The 21,436-nt window shown below is 31.7% G+C and overlaps 5 protein-coding genes across 5 annotated transcripts in view; 3 read left to right on the top strand and 2 right to left on the bottom strand.

The window, feature by feature from the left end:
* The first annotated feature begins 35 nt into the window (after nucleotides 1-35).
* LOC144852602 (tubulin-specific chaperone E-like) lies at nucleotides 36-5,948 on the top strand. Its single transcript, XM_078710510.1, has 13 exons — nucleotides 36-173; nucleotides 567-651; nucleotides 973-1,170; nucleotides 1,508-1,696; nucleotides 1,898-2,000; nucleotides 2,386-2,462; nucleotides 2,645-2,743; nucleotides 2,977-3,106; nucleotides 3,507-3,656; nucleotides 4,124-4,277; nucleotides 4,580-4,705; nucleotides 5,221-5,312; nucleotides 5,572-5,948. Exons 1-13 carry the CDS (start codon nucleotides 80-82, stop codon nucleotides 5,662-5,664), a joined length of 1,590 nt encoding a protein of 529 aa, XP_078566636.1. The 5' UTR covers nucleotides 36-79; the 3' UTR covers nucleotides 5,665-5,948.
* LOC144852641 (AP-4 complex subunit sigma-1-like) lies at nucleotides 5,935-8,143 on the bottom strand. Its single transcript, XM_078710565.1, has 6 exons — nucleotides 8,076-8,143; nucleotides 7,575-7,757; nucleotides 7,358-7,444; nucleotides 7,182-7,250; nucleotides 6,903-6,914; nucleotides 5,935-6,726 (listed from the first exon to the last, which is right to left on the bottom strand). The coding sequence occupies exons 2-6, from the start codon at nucleotides 7,710-7,712 to the stop codon at nucleotides 6,598-6,600; spliced, it is 435 nt and encodes a 144-aa protein (XP_078566691.1). The 5' UTR covers nucleotides 7,713-7,757; nucleotides 8,076-8,143; the 3' UTR covers nucleotides 5,935-6,597.
* LOC144852633 (putative 2'-deoxynucleoside 5'-phosphate N-hydrolase 1) overlaps nucleotides 8,022-21,436 on the bottom strand; it is a 25,511-nt gene continuing 12,096 nt past the window's right edge. The window contains exon 6 of the mRNA XM_078710556.1: nucleotides 8,022-8,031. The gene's annotated coding sequence lies outside the window, so the exon portion shown is untranslated. The remainder of the gene's footprint in view (nucleotides 8,032-21,436) is intronic.
* On the top strand, nucleotides 8,220-15,428 carry LOC144852616 (syntaxin-5-like). Its single transcript, XM_078710528.1, has 8 exons — nucleotides 8,220-8,356; nucleotides 8,769-8,971; nucleotides 10,625-10,698; nucleotides 11,044-11,099; nucleotides 11,444-11,556; nucleotides 12,212-12,431; nucleotides 12,552-12,783; nucleotides 13,905-15,428. Exons 2-8 carry the CDS (start codon nucleotides 8,801-8,803, stop codon nucleotides 14,062-14,064), a joined length of 1,026 nt encoding a protein of 341 aa, XP_078566654.1. The 5' UTR covers nucleotides 8,220-8,356; nucleotides 8,769-8,800; the 3' UTR covers nucleotides 14,065-15,428.
* LOC144851915 (MAPK/MAK/MRK overlapping kinase-like) overlaps nucleotides 16,815-21,436 on the top strand; it is a 14,969-nt gene continuing 10,347 nt past the window's right edge. The window contains exons 1-4 of the mRNA XM_078709574.1: nucleotides 16,815-17,036; nucleotides 17,910-18,024; nucleotides 18,143-18,232; nucleotides 19,451-19,521. Coding sequence (XP_078565700.1) covers nucleotides 17,003-17,036; nucleotides 17,910-18,024; nucleotides 18,143-18,232; nucleotides 19,451-19,521 — 310 coding nt within the window. The 5' untranslated portion in view covers nucleotides 16,815-17,002. The remainder of the gene's footprint in view (nucleotides 17,037-17,909; nucleotides 18,025-18,142; nucleotides 18,233-19,450; nucleotides 19,522-21,436) is intronic.

The raw sequence follows: 21,436 nt of genomic DNA, 5'->3' as shown, positions 1-21,436 counted from the left end.
ATAGCACCTGTGGCGTATCATAAATATTGCAATTTGTGGATCGAAAAAAAAGTGAGTCGTGCGAAACAAGCACACAAAAATGACTGAAAATTCAGCAAATGTGGGAGATCGCATATGGAGTGAGGATGAAATTGGAACCGTTAAATATGTCGGAGAAGTAGAATCAACATCGGGTAAAAATTATGTACTTATTTGCAAACGGTGACCTCACTAAAGCTAGGCCCATCTGTGACTCTGTGAATGCCAAAAAGAGGGTGTCGGAAGGTGTGACTTGTTCGCCTAACACTGCCAGTTGGTAATATAAATTCTAGGCCTAGCTAGGCTAGACTATCAAAAAACCTCTCTTCCTTTGGTGACTTATATGTATTTTTAAATATTGTTAACTTTACTGGATTGTGGTTGTTGGTTTTCTCTATATGCATGTATATTTATTTATTAATTTTTAAATATTTTTAATTAAAAAAATATTTAAAAATTTTAATTATTATTTAATAATTAATAATGATAATTAAATTGTATTTATTTAAACAAAAGCATAGACAAATTATGACAATCCGTTATAACAGGTTTGTGGTTTGGAGTTGATTGGGACAACCAGGACAGAGGAAAGCATGATGGGACTCACAATAACAAAAAGTACTTTGAAACTAGGTTAGTATGGTGGTATTATTCATGATTTATCTAGGTTAGTATAATTTATAAAGACAGACAAAACCAAAAGCTGATCATGCCATTGATGTAGATCCAAATTTTTTTAAACAGTATTTTAACATATAAATAGTTTTTTAACATATAATATTGAAATTTGATATATTTTTCTTTGTTGTTTTATTGTCTTTTATGCCAAGCAAAACAAATTTCCATTTTAAAGTGGACGAATAAATTTTCTTGAATCTTGAATAAGAAATTAGCATTGATGGTTTAGTAGATTGGTTCGAAAACAAGAGTAACTCAATATAATTTGTATTTTAGATCACCTACTAGTGGATCGTTTGTTCGTCCCAAAAAAACTATTCTTGGAGTATCATTCTTGACAGCCTTGAAGGAGAGATACATACCAGAAGATATGTTGACAGGGGGCATTGATGAAACCGAGATGTTTGTAGTTGGTGATGGGCAGCAAACTGCTGTAGAAATGGTTGGCGCCAAGTGTATAGTCAAAAGACAAAGGTATCTATATAGAAAGGAAAAACATTTTGGCACACATGGCGTGTCATACTTGAGCTTGAATCAAAATGCTCGTTGATGGTGCTACATTTAAAAAACGACTAGAGAATTCTAGGTCAGTAAGTAAAAGTAGCTTTTATTCACTAGTGACCAGATGTCAATATTATCATTAGTATTATGTTAAGCCCGGTCTTCACTATCAAACTTTCTGTGACAAAAAAATGTGATGTGCCCATTATATATGGACATGATGATGTCATTTCAATACCATATTTGGGCATATCACTACCATATTTGGGCACATAACACTACAGTACTCTATATATTGATTTAATTTCAGCAACTTTGCCAGACTAAAGAATGCGGTACTTAGAGATTTGAAAATTAACCGATGCAATGAAGGTTCCATCGTACGTAAATTGATCCCAAATGTCACAGAGATTGACCTTTCAAAAAACCTCATTAATTCGCTCGAGGAAGTTGCGATGCTGGCGAACCAATTGCAGAATTTACAGGACTTGAAATTAAGGTAATTAAAGTAGTTAATTAATTTTAAACCAAATATTAAACATTTACTGTAAATACAAAAACATACTAAAGTTTACTAATTTGTATTTTACAGAATTTGAAAAGCGTTTTAGATGTCAGAGAGCAAACTTGTTTGCATCGTAAACATTTTTTTTAATTGTTGGTAAACTTTTAACATTTTAACCACGTTTTTTTATTTCAGTGAAAACCGCTTCCGTCTTCCAAAAGATCCAAGGTCATTGAGGTCATCTTTTGTCAATCTTCAAAATGTGTTCCTTAATTATGTCAACTTCACTTGGGAAGAAGTAAGTTCCAACATGCATCATATTTTATTAAGCTCTGTCTACACTATCAAACTTTATGTGACAATAAAATGTGATGTGCCCATATATGGACATGATGATGTCATATCACTACCATATTTGGGCACATATTTAGACATACATACATGGTTGTTTCATCACATTTGTAATATATCTATAGGCTAAAGTTAACTTTGCAGATAACTGAAATAAAAACCAAACATCTATCGATCAATCAATATTAATAAAAGTGTTTTATGATGTTTTCCCATCTTAAATAAGTTCCTATGCATCAAGATGTATTCATATTGATATTTTGTAATAAACAATCAACACAATTACAATGACTTATTTTGTATTACCTTTTAGTTTTACATTTTTTATTTAGGTTGAATTCTGTATTCCAATGTGGCCTAAGCTACGTCAACTCCACATTTGTTTTAACAATATCACAACTATCAATAAGTAAGTGAACAACGCTTCTCACAGTTTGTAAAGAATAAATTGTATGTTGATCGAAAATTTCTATTAAATGATACTACTGTTTTCAGTTTAACTGATTTACTGATCAGGATGCACTTTATATATATTTAGTTATCATTTTGTTGTCTTATATAAAATGCGTATAAATATTTATCGTTTTTCAGATTTGACCTTGAATTATTACAAAATTTGGAATTATTAAACCTTGAAGGAAACAAGATTTCAGATTGGAATGATGTCCTACATTTTGCAAAATTACCAAGGTAATCTCTGAATAAAACCCATCATCAAGGTGATTCTCCCATATGCCAATTTTTTGATATATATACCCAATCTGCAGACAGTTTTTTTGTTTCTAACTTATTAGATTTCGTCAGTGCAGCTCAGGTTCTGAAATGATATGTACCGCAGAACTCGCACAATTATATAGGCTGAGCCAGTTATGTAGGACATAATATATACAGTATATGGAATAATTTTAAGTTTGATTTTCCAGGCTAGAAGTGTTGATTCTGAACAAAAACATGTTGACACAAGTTGCTTTTAATGATGTTGGACCTGACGGTAAAACGGAGTCATTTCCATCTCTCAAGTCAATATCACTTACTGATAATTTACTGTCAGATGTAAGTTATACTGTAAAACCAGAAAGTTTCGCGAGCATTAAACTTTCACAAACTTCAATCAATCGCAAAATTCGCAAATAATTTTAAAAAAGTACAGTACTAAGTAGCTTCAGATTGTATTAACATCTTTATAACACAAAGGTCGCGCATATGCGATGTTGTTGCAGTATTTGTACTTTATTTTTCAAATTTGCAAAGTTTTATGTCGCAAAAATGGCTGATGTAACCGATCCGCTAAAGTTTCACGTCACAAAAGTTTCTGGTTTTACAGTATACACTGTGTTACCATTCTGGCTCTGGTATACTTTGATACAAGTTTGTAAACTAACGTGACAATTGCTGACTAATTCATTATCATGTGTGACTAAATTAGTTTGCTTTTATGTTATATTTTTTTTAGTGGCAGTCAATAAATGAACTTAAAAAGCTCAATTGCTTGGAAGACACTCGGACGAAGAAAAATCCATTTTGCCAACAAGATAAGTTATTAGACACCAGACAGATAATTATTGGAAAGATTGGCAACTTGAAAAGATGCAACAATGCCTTGGTAAGTAATAGTCTTTGGAATATTGGCTGTGGCAAAGTTGTCCTTTCTTAAGTAGGAAGATGTAGTGCATTTGTGGCTTGGTGGTTATGATGCTTGGCTACCAATCCAAGGATCCTGGGTTCAATTCCTGTCATATGGCAGGATTTTTTTCTAATAACAAATTACAACTCCACTCCCAAAGACTTGTAATAAACTTTGTTTATGTAGAGCATCTTGTGTAATGTTTGTCTTGTGAACAGGATTGCCAACTTTAAAGGATAGTGAATGAATTTGCTTATGGTTATCCTTGGCAATTTGCCTAAATATATAAAAACAATGAAAAAAAAACAAAATAGAGGATTAATGTATTTGTAGATACACAAAAGACCCCAATCAATATCGTCCCTTTAAAAAAAATATATAAACAAAATTAAGCTCTCCATGTAATGAAAGAAGTGTTATATCAAATTTTCTTTTTGATTTCCTAGGTGTCTGGTATGGAAAGACGAGGTGCAGAACTGGATTACCTGAAGACATTTGGCAAGGAATGGCGAGCAAGTGGAGGTGACCAAGATCCAGAAAAGAACAATCCATCGGAGGAATTTCTTACAAAACATCCACGCTACAAACATCTTATAAAGGGTAAGTCCATACAAGTACTGAGTTTTTGTTGTTGCGTTGAATCCTTTTATCTTGTCTTATATTACCTTCTATGCTTTAACATGTTATTATTTTAAAGCTCTGTCTCCACCATCAAACTTTATGTGACAAAAAAATGTGATGTGCATATATATGGACATGATGATGTCATATCACTACTATATTTAAGCATATCACTACCATATTTGGGCACATCAGTACAATATTTGGGCACATCACACTTTTTTGTCAAACTAGTTTGATAGTGTAGACAGAGCTTAAGAGTTACTCCTCTTTATTTGCAGCGTATGGTGCTCCAGAAGATTATGAATTAATAACAAAAGTAACCACGTTAAAAAGCGGCTTGATTCAAGTTAATATAACATGTGAACAAGGCAATAATACAAAGACAATACAAAAGAAACTACCAGGTATTTTTCTTTTCATTTTATTTTTCATGTTTCATATGGGCATTGTGTATTCACTATGCTATATAAATTATATACAAACATACTGTATAAAAACATCATCTCATAAAAACCAAAATTCATTTTTTTCATGCTTTAAATATAATTTTTATTCTTTAATATGTCAGCCAACACAAAATGGTCTGCTTTTAGAAAAGTTGATATTAACTAATTCTCAACCACTGAGGCTAAATTAATGAGTGTGATGTTTTGAAAGAACAAACAATAACTTCAGCTCTGCCTATTAAACTTTATGTGACAAAAAAATGTGATGTGCCCATATATGGACATGATGATGTCAAATCACTACCATATTTGGGCACATCCCACTTTTTTGTGTCAACTAGTTTGATAGTGTAGACAGAGCTACAGAGGATTTGAATCTAGGTCCATTGAATTTAAAGCTGTACCGTAAATCTTGACCACTTAACTTACATTTTGATATTAAGCAAACCTCATTTTGGGTTTTTTTGATATAGGAACCATGAATATACAGAAATTAAAAAGCCTAATACACAAGCTAATGAAAGTTGACATCGCATCTCAGAAGCTGACGTACACCAGTACAAAGGTGATTATAGTTTTTGTAGCATGTTACAAATATAGAATATGACCAAATCGGGTGTGGAAAGTGGATACGAAATTTGGGGAAAATAAGTGGGTGGGATTATGCAGAATTTGTTATTATACAGTATACCTATTCTTTTCTCTTCAAATTTAGCCATAGTATGCTACCTAGTCATATTATGTGACCTAAAATGTTATATAATGTTTATTTTTAACATACTAAAAAATTGATTACAAAATTGACCATATCTTTATGTTTTTAGTTGACAGATCAAGAATTTGAACTGAACAATGACATGCGCCCTCTATCTTTCTTTGGTATTGAAAATGGTGATACAATACAAGTGAAATGGTAACAAAGAAATATGATATTCACAATATTGTGCAATTACAAAAAAAAAATTAAAACCAAAACTAATTATCTTATAAATTATGATAGATTTTTATTAATGCTTCAGCTGGATTATGATTTTTTACTTCTATTTTTATGGTTTATTTTTTGATGAACAAATATTCATATATTTTGATGTATGTAATCATTAGGTATATGCAATGAAATGAGCTGTGAAAATCATAGAAATTTTTAAATAGTAGAATGCATAGCGGTGGTGCATTCTTAGATTTTTGGTAACCATACCTGCCGAAAATAGTCTAAAAATAATAATAGCTTTGTTGATATAAAGTTTGCGGTACACCATGTATATTTATCTTTTCCAATTTGATCAAAGCGCTTAACATATTTTGATTACAATTTTAAGATATAAAAATACATTACCATTACTACACTATCAAACTAGTTTTAAAAAAGAATGTGATGTGCCCAAATATAGTAGTGATACGCCCAACTATGGTAGTGATATGACATCATGTCCATATAAGGTTTGATAGTGTAGACAAGGCTTTAGACCATCAAGCTTAAACTGGATAGGCTTAGATTGGAAGTCCGAGTAGGGCAAACATCTGCCCAATCATTGTATTCTTAAGCCTACAATAGAGCATGGTCTTGGTTGTCAGATTTAAGCCTGGTAGAAATGTGATAATGATAATGAAGGTGTTTTATATAGCGCTATGTCTGCAATAGCGCTCACGGCGCTGTGAACTTAGATGTTACAGTACACCACCATTCTTCTCCACAAAGGGTCACGCCATGTCACCGGCTGCCAACTACGGCGTAATTACATGTGTAAAATAAGCTGCTTTCTTGGATGTGGTGATCTATTCTCATTGAAATTATTCTTCTGGTGCCTTTCTATTTTCTTTACACATCTGTCTGTTCTTGAACCGTAATCTCATCTCTTTGATACTTTGTCCATTATTTGAATCGGCTGAAGAATCTTGGCGATATTGGTCTCTAAAATGTACCCATTGACAATCATTTCATCTAAGATGATGTGTATCTTCTCTAAATTATATAAAATCTGATAAAGAGTGTGTTAAGAATTAAGAGTGCGTTAAGAATTAAGTACAGAAATGATTGTTGTGAATGTATTTTAGCAACACTGAACAAATAGATTTAAAAGAAAATGAATTAGTATTTTATCGTTTTTGTATGAAATGTTATTATATATTAATTTAATAAGTTCAAAAAGGATACATCCATCTCATTCTGAAAATAAACAAAACAGCAAAAGAAATATCTTTTAGTGTCATTCATCATGTACTTAATGTCTCTTTTTATGTTAGTCCACCAATCAGCAATTTTTAGCCCAAGCAGTATACATATGAAACGCCATATGTGCCAAAATATTTATCTTTTTACTAATAGTAATATTAAGTCAGTATAGAACCTATTCAATTATAAACACTTCTAAACATCAGTTTATGTAAATTACACGTCATTTTGATAAAAGAACAAGAAATTTGTTCCACTTACAACACCCTCAAAGTACTTGTTCAAGGTCTCGATAAACAACTGGATAAACTCTAGGCTTGCGACTTCATTCTAAAATATGAAATAATAAACTGTTTAAATCAGTCCTATACAGATTTATAAGCATTAACTGGGATTATGATAATATTTTAAGATTGATTTATGAGAATGAATTTTACCTCCTCTTCATCAACAGCTAAGATGACAAACAAAGAGCTGTACCGCCTGTACACTATTTTATAATCTTGATAGTTAAAAAACAAACACTATATAAAAGAAAAAAAAAGGATTTAACTATAACATAACTTCATAATTTTTAGCAAAAAAAGAGAACATTCTAGCTTATAATGGGGGCTTTAAAATCTCCACACACACACAAATCTCATAATAGCAAACCTGGTCTTTGGTCCGTGTTAGAATGTTTCGGTGGACATCGGATTCAAGCGCTGTTCTGGATTTTAGTGGAACATTTTCGTAATACCGACTGAGACGGGTTCGGCCTTGTTTTCCGATTATGTAGAAATATTTGATCATGTTTTGTTGTTGGCATTATTTCCTTTACATCTCGATGGATATAACCTGTTTATAGGCAACACAAATTAAAAGTGCATGTACATTTACCTGGACTACTATATTTATGGTAGAGTACTAAACTGTAATCTACTTTGGTCAGGTTGTACTGTAGTATTTTTATAATAATATCTATTTAATCTGACCCGAAATGAATGTGTATTAAAATTTACTAATTTTAAAATATTATTAAACAAATTCAGTCCTAGCTACAGTCTTGATATTTGTATCAGATATTTCTATTAATAATAACTACTTATACTGCAATATGCATGGCTACAATATAATGTAGGCCTAAACAATAATATAAATATTATTTTTCCTTACCATTTGTGCATTTGTTTTGTTTTTTTTATTTTTTGTGTTGGAAATTTGCATACCGCCCCCACATTCATTATATCGCATCTGGCTGAATGCTGCTATGTATAGAAGTACGAATACTGCTGTTGGATCCGTTACAAGGTCGATGAATGACATAAGTTGTTTAAAAAGGCTGATGACGTGTGAAGGGATTATCTATCATAAAAAATCAAAATTTAATTGTAATTTAAATGAAGTTTTAACAAGTTATATAATTGTAAATCTTTATAGGTAACAGGATTTTCAAAGTAAGTATACTTTTAATATTATTCATTGTTTTAAGTACGAATTTATTTGCAGTAAATATTTAAAACTAGACCTAGGCCTATTTAGTATTTGATACTATACAGTCCAGTAGTAAAATATTTCCACAGTCACAGCGGCTGCTGAGCCTGTGTGATGTCGCCAGCAGGACGCACGCCGAGACCACTCCGTTTGTGTATCCAGGAAGAAGAAAGAGGCCCATTTCGTCCTACCGTATGGCTGGTGGATTAGTAGAACATTTCTGCCGAGCACTCGTGTAAATTGTATAATATAACTACTACTAATAATGTTTAATTAACTTTAAAAAGTCATCATTTTTGTGGTTTTTAAAAAATTTTATTTAATAATATTAAATAATCATTTCGTATAATTAATATTCAAATATTTGTTTTCTAGTTCAGGAACCGGTTGAAGTTGAGGGATGACCAATGACCGCTAGACGCCGACATACGCCCACTGAAGACAGATCAAACGGGCACGGAGGCTGGATTGTCTCCAATTCTAATCCAACAAATAGCCAACAACTTGATATAGATATGACATGTCAAGATAGAACACCTGAGTTTAAGTCTGCTGTTAAATATATTCAATCCAGAACAGTAAGTTCAAAAGGAATAGAAAAATACTAATCCATTTTATTCCATTTAAATAAAGATGTATTGTCCCCAAATACATGAAAAATGAAGATTAATTAAATCAGACTTTGAATACAGTATGCTGTAGTTTTAATAAAGTCATCATAGAGATATTATATATCTCTATGATAAAGATCACTTTCATAGAAAAAAACAAGGAAAAATAATGTTTTCACTTATAAAATGACAAAATAAATGGTTAAATTCAGCTAAAAACTCATTGTCTGGCAGCCAATTTGACTATTTTTTGCTTTAATTTACAGTTTTTTTCAGGTAAATACATTTTTTTTCGATCCAATTTGTTGTCAAAGTGTTACATTAAAATGGCGTATTCAACAAAAATTTTGAAGAATGATTTTTTCAGGGGGACAATACATCTTTAAAATGATTTATTTTCATCATCGTATTAATTATTAGTTATGTTAACAACATTTGTAATGATTTGGCCACATTTTTTTAATTAATAATAGTCATTAATTTTATAGATATTGTAATATATATAAATCCAAAGGCAAATTACTGAAAAAAATGACAATGCTGTGGGTATCAGTGGCTGGATCTCAATGGAGATACAAAAAAAAAAGCGAAAAGCTAAATCAAAACGATAAAGTAAACAGCCAGAAAAGTTAGCAGAGCTTTCGGGCAACACTAGCCCTTCATCAGTGCAAGTGAGGGAATTTGGATAAAGTCATAGCATATGAGTTGGCAAGTGCTGCCTGGGTGGACAGGAATAAAAGAAATATAACCAATAATAAATAGAAACAGCATGTTGAATAGTGGGTGGAGACTGAATAAGAGTAGAAAACAAAGAAGGTAGCTTGGTAGAGATATAAACAATTTTGGAATGGAACTAAAAAAAGCTAAAATGGTGGTTAATATTGAAACTTAAATTTTGGTAGTCAATGGAATAATTTTACCGATCTGGGAGTATGTTCCTAATGTTAAGTCCAAAAGGTTTTGTGGTTTTAAGTAGTAATTCCCAGTGGTTTTCTTTGTCTTTGCGAGTTTTGTCGCTCCATTTGACATCGTGGTCTATTGCAATAACTCTGAAATTTGCAATCGAGTGACCAGCTGAATTAAAATGTTCGGCTACAGGTTGATCAAGCTTTAATGTTTTGATAGCTGATCTATGTTGTGTCATTCTCATACGGAGAGTGTTTTTTGTTTCTCCGACGTACTGTTTGCCACAAATATTACAGTATATGAGATAAATGACGTTTTTGGTTAGACAATTAATTGATTGTCTTATCCGAAAAATGCGGCCAGTTTGGTTACTCTGAAATTTTTCAGTAGAATCAACCAATGAACAAGTTTTGCAAGATTTGCCGCAAAGGTGACTGCCCAAATTTTGGCTGTCATGAGAGTTAATTTCACTCTTAAATTTGGATCTGACTAATATATCACGAAGGTTGGGAGGTCTACGAAATGCAATAATGGGTGGTTCCGGAAAAACAGTCCTGAGACGTTCTGTGGACTGTAGAATGGGCATATGTTTCTCAATAATAGCCCGTAATGGAGGCAACCTAGGGTGGTAGGTTGTGACCAATGGCACTCTGGTCGATTTTTTTATTGTAATATATATAACAATTTGTTCGGAATACTTTTAACATTTTTTAGGGAAATGGAGTTGCAGCACACAATCACAAAGCCTCAAGGCAGGCCCAACACAGTGATTTCATGCGAATGGCAAAGTAAGTTCTATTTGATAGAATTACAGTAGTTCAATTTCAATTTATTTCCACAATATAATAAAATACATACATAAATGCAATGAAGTGATTATGTGGGGGGAGAGTCATATAAGTCTTAAAGACTTTAAGTTTGACCCACCCCAAGATATAACATTAAATACGAAAAAGAAAAAAAAATATACATAACTAATAATAAATAAAAGAAAACAAAGCTACAGTATTTTACCATAATTGTTTTATCCATTTTGAATAATGAGTAGAGTAGGTATTTTGCGTCAAAATGGCTATTTCACTTTTATATTTCAACTCTTTCATTAAATTTCCATACTTAAATTTTATTTTCAGACGTATTGGTAGTGACATTAATCAAACTTTTACAAAATTGGAAAAGTTAACAATATGTAAGTATACAAGATAATTGAGAGGATTAATAAGATGTGTCGTATGTTCATAAAAATCACCATGGTTATTGTATCAGGTTTTGGGTAAAATAAAATAATAAGATAAAAATGTTCACCAGCAGATAGACATCATCATAGGCTACTGTCATCGATAGATGACTGTTTGAGAGAACTTGTTTGTTTCATTTGTACATCAAACACAATAATACAGTACTGTATTTGTTAGAAATATGGCCTTTCAAAGTTATATTGTTTACTTTTATTATATTTGCCTTTATTTCTGAATAAGTAAAAGTTTTATATAATCAATTTTTATATATTTGACAACTATTTCTTTCTTGTAGTGGCAAAGAAAAAATCTTTATTTGATGATAAATCAGTAGAAATTCAAGAATTGACATATATAATAAAACAGGACATTAACAGTCTTAATAAACAAATTGCTAAGTTGCAAGAGGTAGGTATATGTTTCATGGTTTTCACAAGCGCCTTGAGCACTTTTGTGGATATGTGCGCTGAATAAATCTTATTATTATTATTTATTATTATATTCAGGTCTGTACCATGCCATTGTTGAATAGATTGTGTTGAATAGCAACCTCTATATCTTATTCAGATTGAAACATTACAATATGTACCTTGTTCTGCATTGAATGGTATATAGCCGTATTGAGTTGTGTATTTAATCATCATACCCCGATTAAAAATCAAATTTGGTACACATCTACATCTAATAATAATAATATTTATTCGGTCACCAATGAAAAATAACCAGTAGTGACAATAGGCTAAAGCCCAAACAGATTCTGCACTCACTCCATACAATACAAACAGTTAAAATAAACCTTATACAAGAAAATTAAACAATTGTATTTGTAATGCAAATAAAACTATACATAACATGAAATAAAGTGTTAAGCCTTGTTTAGACTATCAAACTTTATGTGACAAAAAGATGTGATGTGCCCATATATGGACATGATGTTGTCATATCAATACCACATTTGGGATATCATTACCATATTTAGACATAATTTTGTCAAACTAGTTTGATAGTGTAGAGCAGCCTTAAATATTATGGTAACTTTCTAATTTTTGGTTTTTTTTTTCAGTTTGTACGGCGAAATAGCTCGCAAAATGGCAAGCAAATGCAAACACATTCCAACACAGTTGTTCTTGCGTTACAATCAAAGTTGGCGACAATGTCCAACGATTTTAAATCAGTTCTTGAAGTACGGACACAGAATCTTAAAGATCAGAAAAATAGGCGAGAACAATTTTCCCAAGGGCCTCTGACATCGAGTTTACCACCATCGGCTTCCAGTGGAAATAGTAAGAATGAATTTTGTTTTTAACATTTCAACTGATTTCATAAAACACACGTCCAATTAAATGTAGTGTACACGCAGAAAACTGTACAAATTTATCTCATTGATGGTTTTTTTCTCTTAGTACGATCGGTACTGATAGATGATGAGACCGCCAGTAGTCGAGGTGATGCAGTCATAAACATGCCGTTTGACGGTGCACAGCAAAGCTCAATGCAAATGGTTGAGCAACAAGACACTTACATAAAAGATAGAGAGGAAACCATGCAAAATATAGAAAGTACTATTGTGGAATTAAGTGGAATATTTCAACAATTGGCACATATGATACACCAACAAGAAGAACAGGTTCAAAGGTCAGTATTATATTTATGACCATTTTGTTATTGTTCCAAACGTGAAAGTATTCGTTTTTTTATGTCCACACACAATCAAATGATTCTATGACTTTGTTGTAATTGAGTTGCTGACCTGATTTTAACCTTTGAACTCTGTGTCTGTGCATTTTTCTCGTATCTTTTTTTTAATCTCTTTATTCAAATAATTGAGTTGCTGACCTGGTTTTAACCTTTCACCTTTGAACTCTGTGTCTAATGACCATTACCATTTTCTTTTTATGTCCACACACAATCAAACGATTCTATGACTTTGTTGTCTTTGAAACCTATTGTGTTCAGCATTTTTCTTGTATCTTTTTTTTAATCTCTTTATTCAAATAATTGAGTTGCTGACCTGGTTTTAACCTTTCACCTTTGAACTCTGTGTCTAATGACCATTACCATTTTCTTTTTATGTCCACACACAATCAAACGATTCTATGACTTTGTTGTCTTTGAAACCTATTGTGTTCAGCATTTTTCTTGTATCTTTTTTTTAATCTCTTTATTCAAATAATTGAGTTGCTGACCTGGTTTTAACCTTTCACATTTGAACTCTGTGTCTAATGACCATTACCATTTTCTTTTTATGTCCACACACAATCAAACGATTCTATGGCTTTGTTGTCTTTGGAAACTATTATTTGTGTTCAGCATTTTTCTCGTATCTTTTTTTAATCTCTTTATTCAAATAATTGAGTTGCTGACCTAGTTTTAACCTTTCACCTTTGAACTCTGTGTCTAATGACCATTACCATTTTCTTTTTATGTCCACACACAATCAAACGATTCTATGACTTTGTTGTCTTTGAAACATATTATTTGTGTTCAGCATTTTTCTTGTATCTTTTTTTTAATCTATTTATTCAAATAATTGAGTTGCTGACCTGTGTCTAATGACCATTACCATTTTCTTTTTATGTCCACACACAATCAAACGATTCTATGACTTTGTTGTCTTTGAAACCTATTATTTGTGTTCAGCATTTTTCTTGTATCTTTTTTTTAATCTCTTTATTTAAATAATTGAGTTGCTGACCTGGTTTTAACCTTTCACCTTTGAACTCTGTGTCTAATGACCATTACCATTTTATTTTTAGAATTGATTCAAATGTTGATAATGCATTTACAAACGTTGAGATGGCTCATGGAGAGATACTGAAATATTTTCAGTCGGTGACGTCGAACCGCTGGCTGATGATCAAAGTGTTTGGTGTTCTCATCGTGTTCTTTATAATATTCGTAGTATTTATGGCATAAGGATGGAATCCCACATATTCCGGGAAAGTCAGCCTTCCTGGCTTTCCCGGAATATGTGGCATAAAATCATCATTAACAACAGAAATATAAAGCTCTGTCTACACTATCAAACTAGTTTGACAAAAAAGTGTGATGTGCGCAAATATGGTAGTGACATGCCCAAATATGGTAGTGATATAGACATCATCATGTCCATATATGGGCACATCACATTTTTTTGTCACATAAATTTGATAGTGTAGACAGAGCTTAATGCAACTGTTTCTATAATTTGTTCAGTATCACAGGAAAATTCTACAATACTTGGCGTGTGTATCATAGGTTACTGACAAAATACAGGAAACACATGTGATGCATATGTGGCACTGTATTACAGAATCTGCCTATAATACTGGGCATATAATGTTGTTGCAAATAAAATGAAAAACTCAAAAAAATAAAAAAAAAACAAAACGAACAGAAAGTTCTGTCATTGTAAAACCAGACATTTTTGTCAGGGAAGGTTGAATGCGCCCCTGTTTTAGGCTTGTACCCGTTTCACAAGAATAACCAGTAAATAGTTTGAAGAGGAGATATTAGAGTGTGCCTAACAATAATAAGGGAATTGTTAATGACGCCTTAACAATCCAATTTGTTGTACTGATGTAAATTCCAGAATGGAGATAATGACGACAGCGCTGCGCTTAATGTCAACGTTTTTTGCAAGACAGTTTGATAAAAGTATTTATTTTCCGGATTTTCCAAGACCACCTTATTTTGTTTTTATTTATATTTTTTCAATATTGTAATCATTTATAATCAGATTCGTCATAACATTAATCAATATAAATAACAAATATTGTACAGAAGATATATTTTATTAGTTATCCGCACCTTGTTTAAACTTAGTTTTTATTCCTAACTTAAATATGTAAAAACTTTGAATTGATAATAATTATTAACAATGAGTTGTATACTAAACATTGGCATTTTCTTGTTTTAATGTACTTATTATTTTGTGGGTTTTCTTGTACTCTGAAATATATTTTTGAAAGGTATTTTTGTTTGTTCCTATTCTGTTTGTTTAATTCTCCCCCCCCCCCCCTTTAAAAAAAAATTAAGGTTTATACTGTACACAGGTTCATGAGTTAAAGGGTTTGGCACTGTCCAGTTGGTGTTGGTCAAATAGATGTGAGTGGTCACTATGTCCGGCCACTAAAGACAAAATATGTATACACATTATTCATAGTCTATCTATGTATTGTATAAATTTTAAGTATAATTATTTGTTTTAAACTAGCCTGCTATTGTCAGTGTCTTTATATTGTAACATAATGTATGTAACATTAGCTTATTAAAAATAATGTATTACGTAACATAGCCAATTCTGTTGTACCTGCCTATTATGTATGATCACTCATTTCATAATACCATTGCTAATAAAAACGTATAAAATTAATACTGTACAAGGATAGAATATAACTTTACCAGGACTTTTGCCATTGCAACGTAAAAGTGATATAGGCTAGCTACGTTTCACAACAGGCTTCATTTTTTGGATAAGAATTTTCACGCTGCTGCTCTAGCCACGAGATGACTCATTTATTAGATGAAATCAAGCAGCAGTTATAGTACTACACTTTGACATTTTTGCTAAAATGGAAACTCAACTATAATTTATAGGTACCAGCTGCATTTCTGGTATTTATGAGTCCCATGACAATACTGTATTTCGCTGTCAGATAATCATTGAATTATTATCAAAACAGTCCATGAAAGTTTTTGTTTGTAATATGATACTTCACACGTGATGAAGTGACCCCCAGACTTTGTCTGACAATTGAAGTATTTTTTGCTTTTAATTACATTTTTTTCAGGTAAAATAACTATTATGTGACAATAAAATGACACATTCAAAAACAAATTTGAAATAAAAAATATTTTTCAGAGGAACAATATATCTTTAAAACTGTTACGTCAATAAGCGAGCAGCGTTTTTTGTAAGAAATATTTCTTGTTTAAACTGAAGCTACATAACCTGTGCTATAGTACAATTAACCACATGCCCTCTAGAGTATATCTTGGTTGACGGACACACAGATACCTCCATGGTTCTCGTTTCAGCTAATTTTTTCTGATTGGAAATTGAGATTTAATCCCTCTTTCAGTAGCCTAAGGTGGAACATGCAATTAAGATTATTTGTTTTGCCCAAATTTGATTGAACGAAAATTACTAGACTTTACAATTAGCATGTAACAAATCTGAATGTTTTTCCATAATTTTTCTCACGTGTAATGTTTTTAACTGAAAGATGTATGCATGGTTTGTCAATCAATACTAATTAGATCGAAATAAACCTTATAATATGAAGTTTCATTCGAAAATAAAAGACTAGTTCGATCGTATTATTGAACTAAGTGGGCACTCTAAGGACTTAGTCGCTTAGCAACTACCCAAGCTTTCTGATCTACTGGGGAGAATCCTCATTACCCAGAACCTACATATTCATTCGCATACACAGAAATAAGTAATGCGGTTTAAACACAGTTGATTTCCTTTTGGAACCGATTTACATGCTTAATATTATAAAATAAGTTATGAAAGCCATCGATAGGAATATTATTGTAAATATAATTAAATTACACAGTACATTTTTTATCTAGCGGATTGATATTATTCATGAAGTATGAGAGCGTGTCAAAGGTCACACTCATTAATTATTTTTGTCGTACTAACTTTTCGTGCGCGATATCGAGGAACGAGACCGAATCGACCAGTAACTTTTTTGCAGCAGCTTCGCACGGGGCGGAAATGAGTTGTTGTTTTGTAACCTCTCTCTCTATTTTTACCCTACTATGACTCTCAACATGTATCTTCAGATTGTGTACTTTTATCGATATAATACTAGATCGTATTTATGGATTTTTTAATGATCAGATTTAATGTTAATCTTTAGACATGTTGGAAACTATACAAAACCCAGCAATGCACAGTAAGTTTTATTTTATTTTTTTGTCTCTCTGATTTCATGATGTTGGTTGCAAGCCACCACCCACCACACAGCCAGGTGACCTGGCTGCCTGGGACATACTGTTACTATACTGTATCTAGGCTAGGCCTAGCCAGCACTCTAGTTCAGAGTTACTACTAGGTTAGGTCAGACTGCAATTAACCATGTAAATTCGTTGTATTTCAAGATTGTTTTTTTGTTTAATAAAATGTTTTTTTATTAATTTTTTTTATTTTAAGAATATTTTTTTTGTAATTTGCAAATATTTCTATTCTAATAAGTAATAATTTCTGTACTTGCTATTTCACACTATTTTTTATTTTCATCAATAAAGTATATATATATAGCTATCGAATGCACTTGTCAATTGTATGACCCACTATACGACCCCGGGAGAGGTGCGTCATTTGTCCGATGTGCGTCATACCTTATGAATACCATGACGCACCTGTGCGTACAAAATGTGACCTACCTTTAGGTGTCCATGATGCACCCATTTTGACGCACTGTAACCATGTTTTTAATGATATTTTTAGTGGTAAAGTGACGGATATTGACACACCTTCGTTCATTGATGTGACGTACCTTCTAGGTTTTTTGACGCACCCCTGCGTCAGTAATTATTTGTTTATTTGTTTTTTTATCGTACAGTATAGTGGGTCATACAATTGACAAGTGCATAATTATCATAATAATTGTAATATCATCTGTCAATATCATTCTGGTGATTGATTATCAATTATTAATAAATGTTAACATAAATAGCAAAAATCATCATCACCATCCAGTTTGTTGTCATCCTTTATCATTCCAAATAATCATCATGCACTTTTCACATACCATTCTCATTTTCAGAGTACCGTGTGCTGGGCAAGAAAGGCGAGGGAACATTTTCTGAGGTGCTGAAATGTCAAAATACACAAGACGGTACTTACTATGCTTGTAAAAAGATGAAGCAAACGTATGAAAGGTCAGATTAAACACTGTTATAATTAATTATTATATAATAACTATTAATATTAATTATATGAATTTCCTATGTACATGAGTTATTTATACCAATTTTTTTGTCTTTTTTTTCTTTTCAGTCTTGATCAAGTTAATGGTCTTAGGGAAATACAAGCAATGAGAAGATTAAGTTCTCATGAGAACATTTTGGAATTACAAGAGGTTATATTGTAAGTGTACAATTCCACTTTTCCACGAAAAAGAAAACAAAATGTTTTATTTGGCAATTGGACTGTGCCATGGGCGTATATTGTAGGCCTAGCAGCACACTTGTGGGAAGATTAAAATCTGCTATAAAATTGCTTAAGCTCTGTCTACACTATCAAATTTTATGTGACAAAAAAATGTGATGTGCACAGGTTACTAAGATTACCATAAAAATGAACGCTGGTTGTGCACATTATGCATAAACCAAAGTGTCATGCGCTGTTATATACATACCAATCATGTCTCTCATGCGACTGTGAGGCGTTTTATTCGATCATTTACCTGTAAAATGAAACACGATATGAAATCAATAAAGCATTAAGTACAGGTTTTCTTAGATTCTGATCTGTTTATCATGGTAGCCTTGTTTCATATGTCATTTTATTAGGTCTTATATGATAATTAGTAACATTTGATAGCTTAACATGCTGCAGCTAATTCCTTATATTTCAAGTTTCTTTCAATATTATTCTCAGAATTCAATCCAATCTTGAGAATTTTTGTAGAATTAAAGTAATCCCAAACTAAATACTTTTTGTTAAATAACACATTATTAATTAAAGGGAAACTCCAGATTTAACATACGGTATTGTTTAAAATAACAGAATAATATTTCTGTGGCCGAAAGGAAACTATTTTTTTTTAAACATAACTGAATCTATAATTACTGATAGTTAAAAATTATATTTTTAAACACTACACTAATTTTCACAAAATCAATGTTCAGTGTGAATGTAACTTTAGGGAGACAAGGGTTCAGTTAAGCTCTGTCTACACTATCAAACTTTATGTGGACGTAGCGCTTTAGAGAAAATGTTATTTTGGGTGCTATACAAAAGACTATTATTATTAGGGCATATCGCCACCATATTTGGGCATATCGCCACCATATTTGGGCATATCGCCACCATATTTGGGCACATCACACTTTTTTTTTTTGTCAAACTAGTTTGATAGTGTCTACAGACAGAGCTTTGCAGAAAAAGTGAACATCTCTATGGATGGCTGTAAATGTGGTAGTTCAGAAAATTATATTTATCAGTAAACAACTTCTTTACGCATTCCAATCCTTTGTATTAATTTAATCATTAACACCATCGCACAATTAATATTAAATTACCAAAGGAATGCTTACAATCAATAACTGTTAATTAAATTGAATTATTTTTTTCTTTCGCCAGTGATAAGAAATCCGGGACATTAGCTTTGATATGTGAATTAATGGATATGAATATTTATGAATTAATACGAGGTAAGATATGAATATTTATGAATTAATACGAGGTAATATGAATATTTATGAATTGATGAGATATGTTTATATTACAGTTATGTAATAGTGAATTAATATGACATAATGAATGTAGTATTATGTGAATGATGAATAATTATTTAAAAAAACACCCCCTTCATAATGCTCTGTCTACAATATCAAACTAGTTTGACAAAAAAAGTGTGGTTTGCCCAAATATGGAAGTGATATACCCAAATATGGTAGTGATATGACATCATCATGTCCATATATGGGCACATCACATTTTTTTGTCACATAAAGTTTGATAGTGTAGACAGAGCTTTAGATATAAATATTTATGAAATAATGGTATAGTCAGTGATAAGGATTGGCTCTGATAAATACTGTACTACTATTATGAAGTTAACTGTTTGAAATTAATATTACAATTATTTTATTGAGTAGGCCCTACTGTAGATCTGTATTACAAATTATTACACTTTTTGGACCGTCATTTTAGAGTTCGTTTGATCTGTTGTTTGTTTATCAACCTTCAATTCAATAGGTACCTTTGTGTAGTTACTATTTACCAGTCCTAAGAAGTGTGATTAATGGCATTGTTGAAATATTAAGCTATCAAGTTCTTGTAAATAAGATGTTGAGCCATGGAATAGTCTTTCTTTGTTGTAAACATGCCATGTGAAGAGTGATGGTTTAAATGATGCTGTTTGTTAGACCTAATATTAGGGAGTTTTTGCAGGAGCACGTAAATGTTAACATTCTACTCATTTGCATAACAGCGTAGTTTAGCAAGTTGCACAATATATTTGTTCTTTTTTATTTCGCTTCGACGGGAAGTGTAGAACGCAATGCATGTGTCGCGCACTTAACATACGCCTCACATATTAAAGCAAATCATGGAATACATTGGGCCTAGAGACTAGGCATAGTTAGGCTTGTTTAATCATGGACCTATAAATTAGCATGCATTGGCTGATAAATAGGAAATTGACTAGCCAAAAATAAATGGTTGACTAGAAATTCTGGATTTCAGAATGGATTGTAACAGAGTTCTACCTTAGTTCTTCCAATATCTTTCCTCCATTCTGAAATCCAGAACTTTTAGTCAACCATTTATTTTTGGCTAGCCATATTTAATATATTTTCCACATTCTTTATTCAAAAAGTTATTTTATTTTATATTTTTTAGGTAATGCTAATTATTAATTTTTAAAAAAAAGATTTAATTTAGGGCAACAACTTTTTGAAATTGTTGATAATTAAGTTATTGTACGAACTAATTTAGACACAGTTTATGTAATCAATATAGTGATGTTTGTTTCCTAGGCAACCGGTATAACACTCTTACGAATGTGTCATTGATATAACATTAATCAAGTTTGATTACTTAGTTAACAGGTTTCCATTGAGTTGTAAATGAATGCTTTGTCCGTCTTATTTGACCGTCAAGCTTTCATTGTCGTCTATGTTTGACCAGTGTGTCCCTGTGCGAACTTAACGTCACAATTTAGCTACCGAATTAGTATTACCAAAGGCAGTGTAAATAGCAACAGGGAGCGACTGTTTTAAACAACAGTGAGCAACTGTTTTAAGCAACGCTTAAGTGGTAGAGTCATTGACTTGAGAAGTCTCTTTCTAATTTCATCAGAAATTACTGTTGATTTAAACAATAAACAACTTAAATACCCCTTTCACACTTAACATTTTGCTAGGGTATTTATTCTCCATGTTATTTTTGTTTATTTGTTAGGATTACATGTTTAAAGCTTATTTTGTATCTCATTCCATTATCATTTTTAATTTTATTGTAAATTTGTATATGTTTTTATTTTTATTATGGAATAAAAATGTCGATGATTGATTGATTGATACCATGATACCAATGATTTTTTAAAAAATACTACAAAACCAC

The sequence above is a fragment of the Antedon bifida genome, chromosome 9, assembly GCF_963402885.1.
Source record: "Antedon bifida chromosome 9, ecAntBifi1.1, whole genome shotgun sequence".
Lineage (NCBI taxonomy): Eukaryota > Metazoa > Echinodermata > Crinoidea > Comatulida > Antedonidae > Antedon > Antedon bifida.
This window is presented reverse-complemented; position numbering and strand designations above follow the sequence as displayed.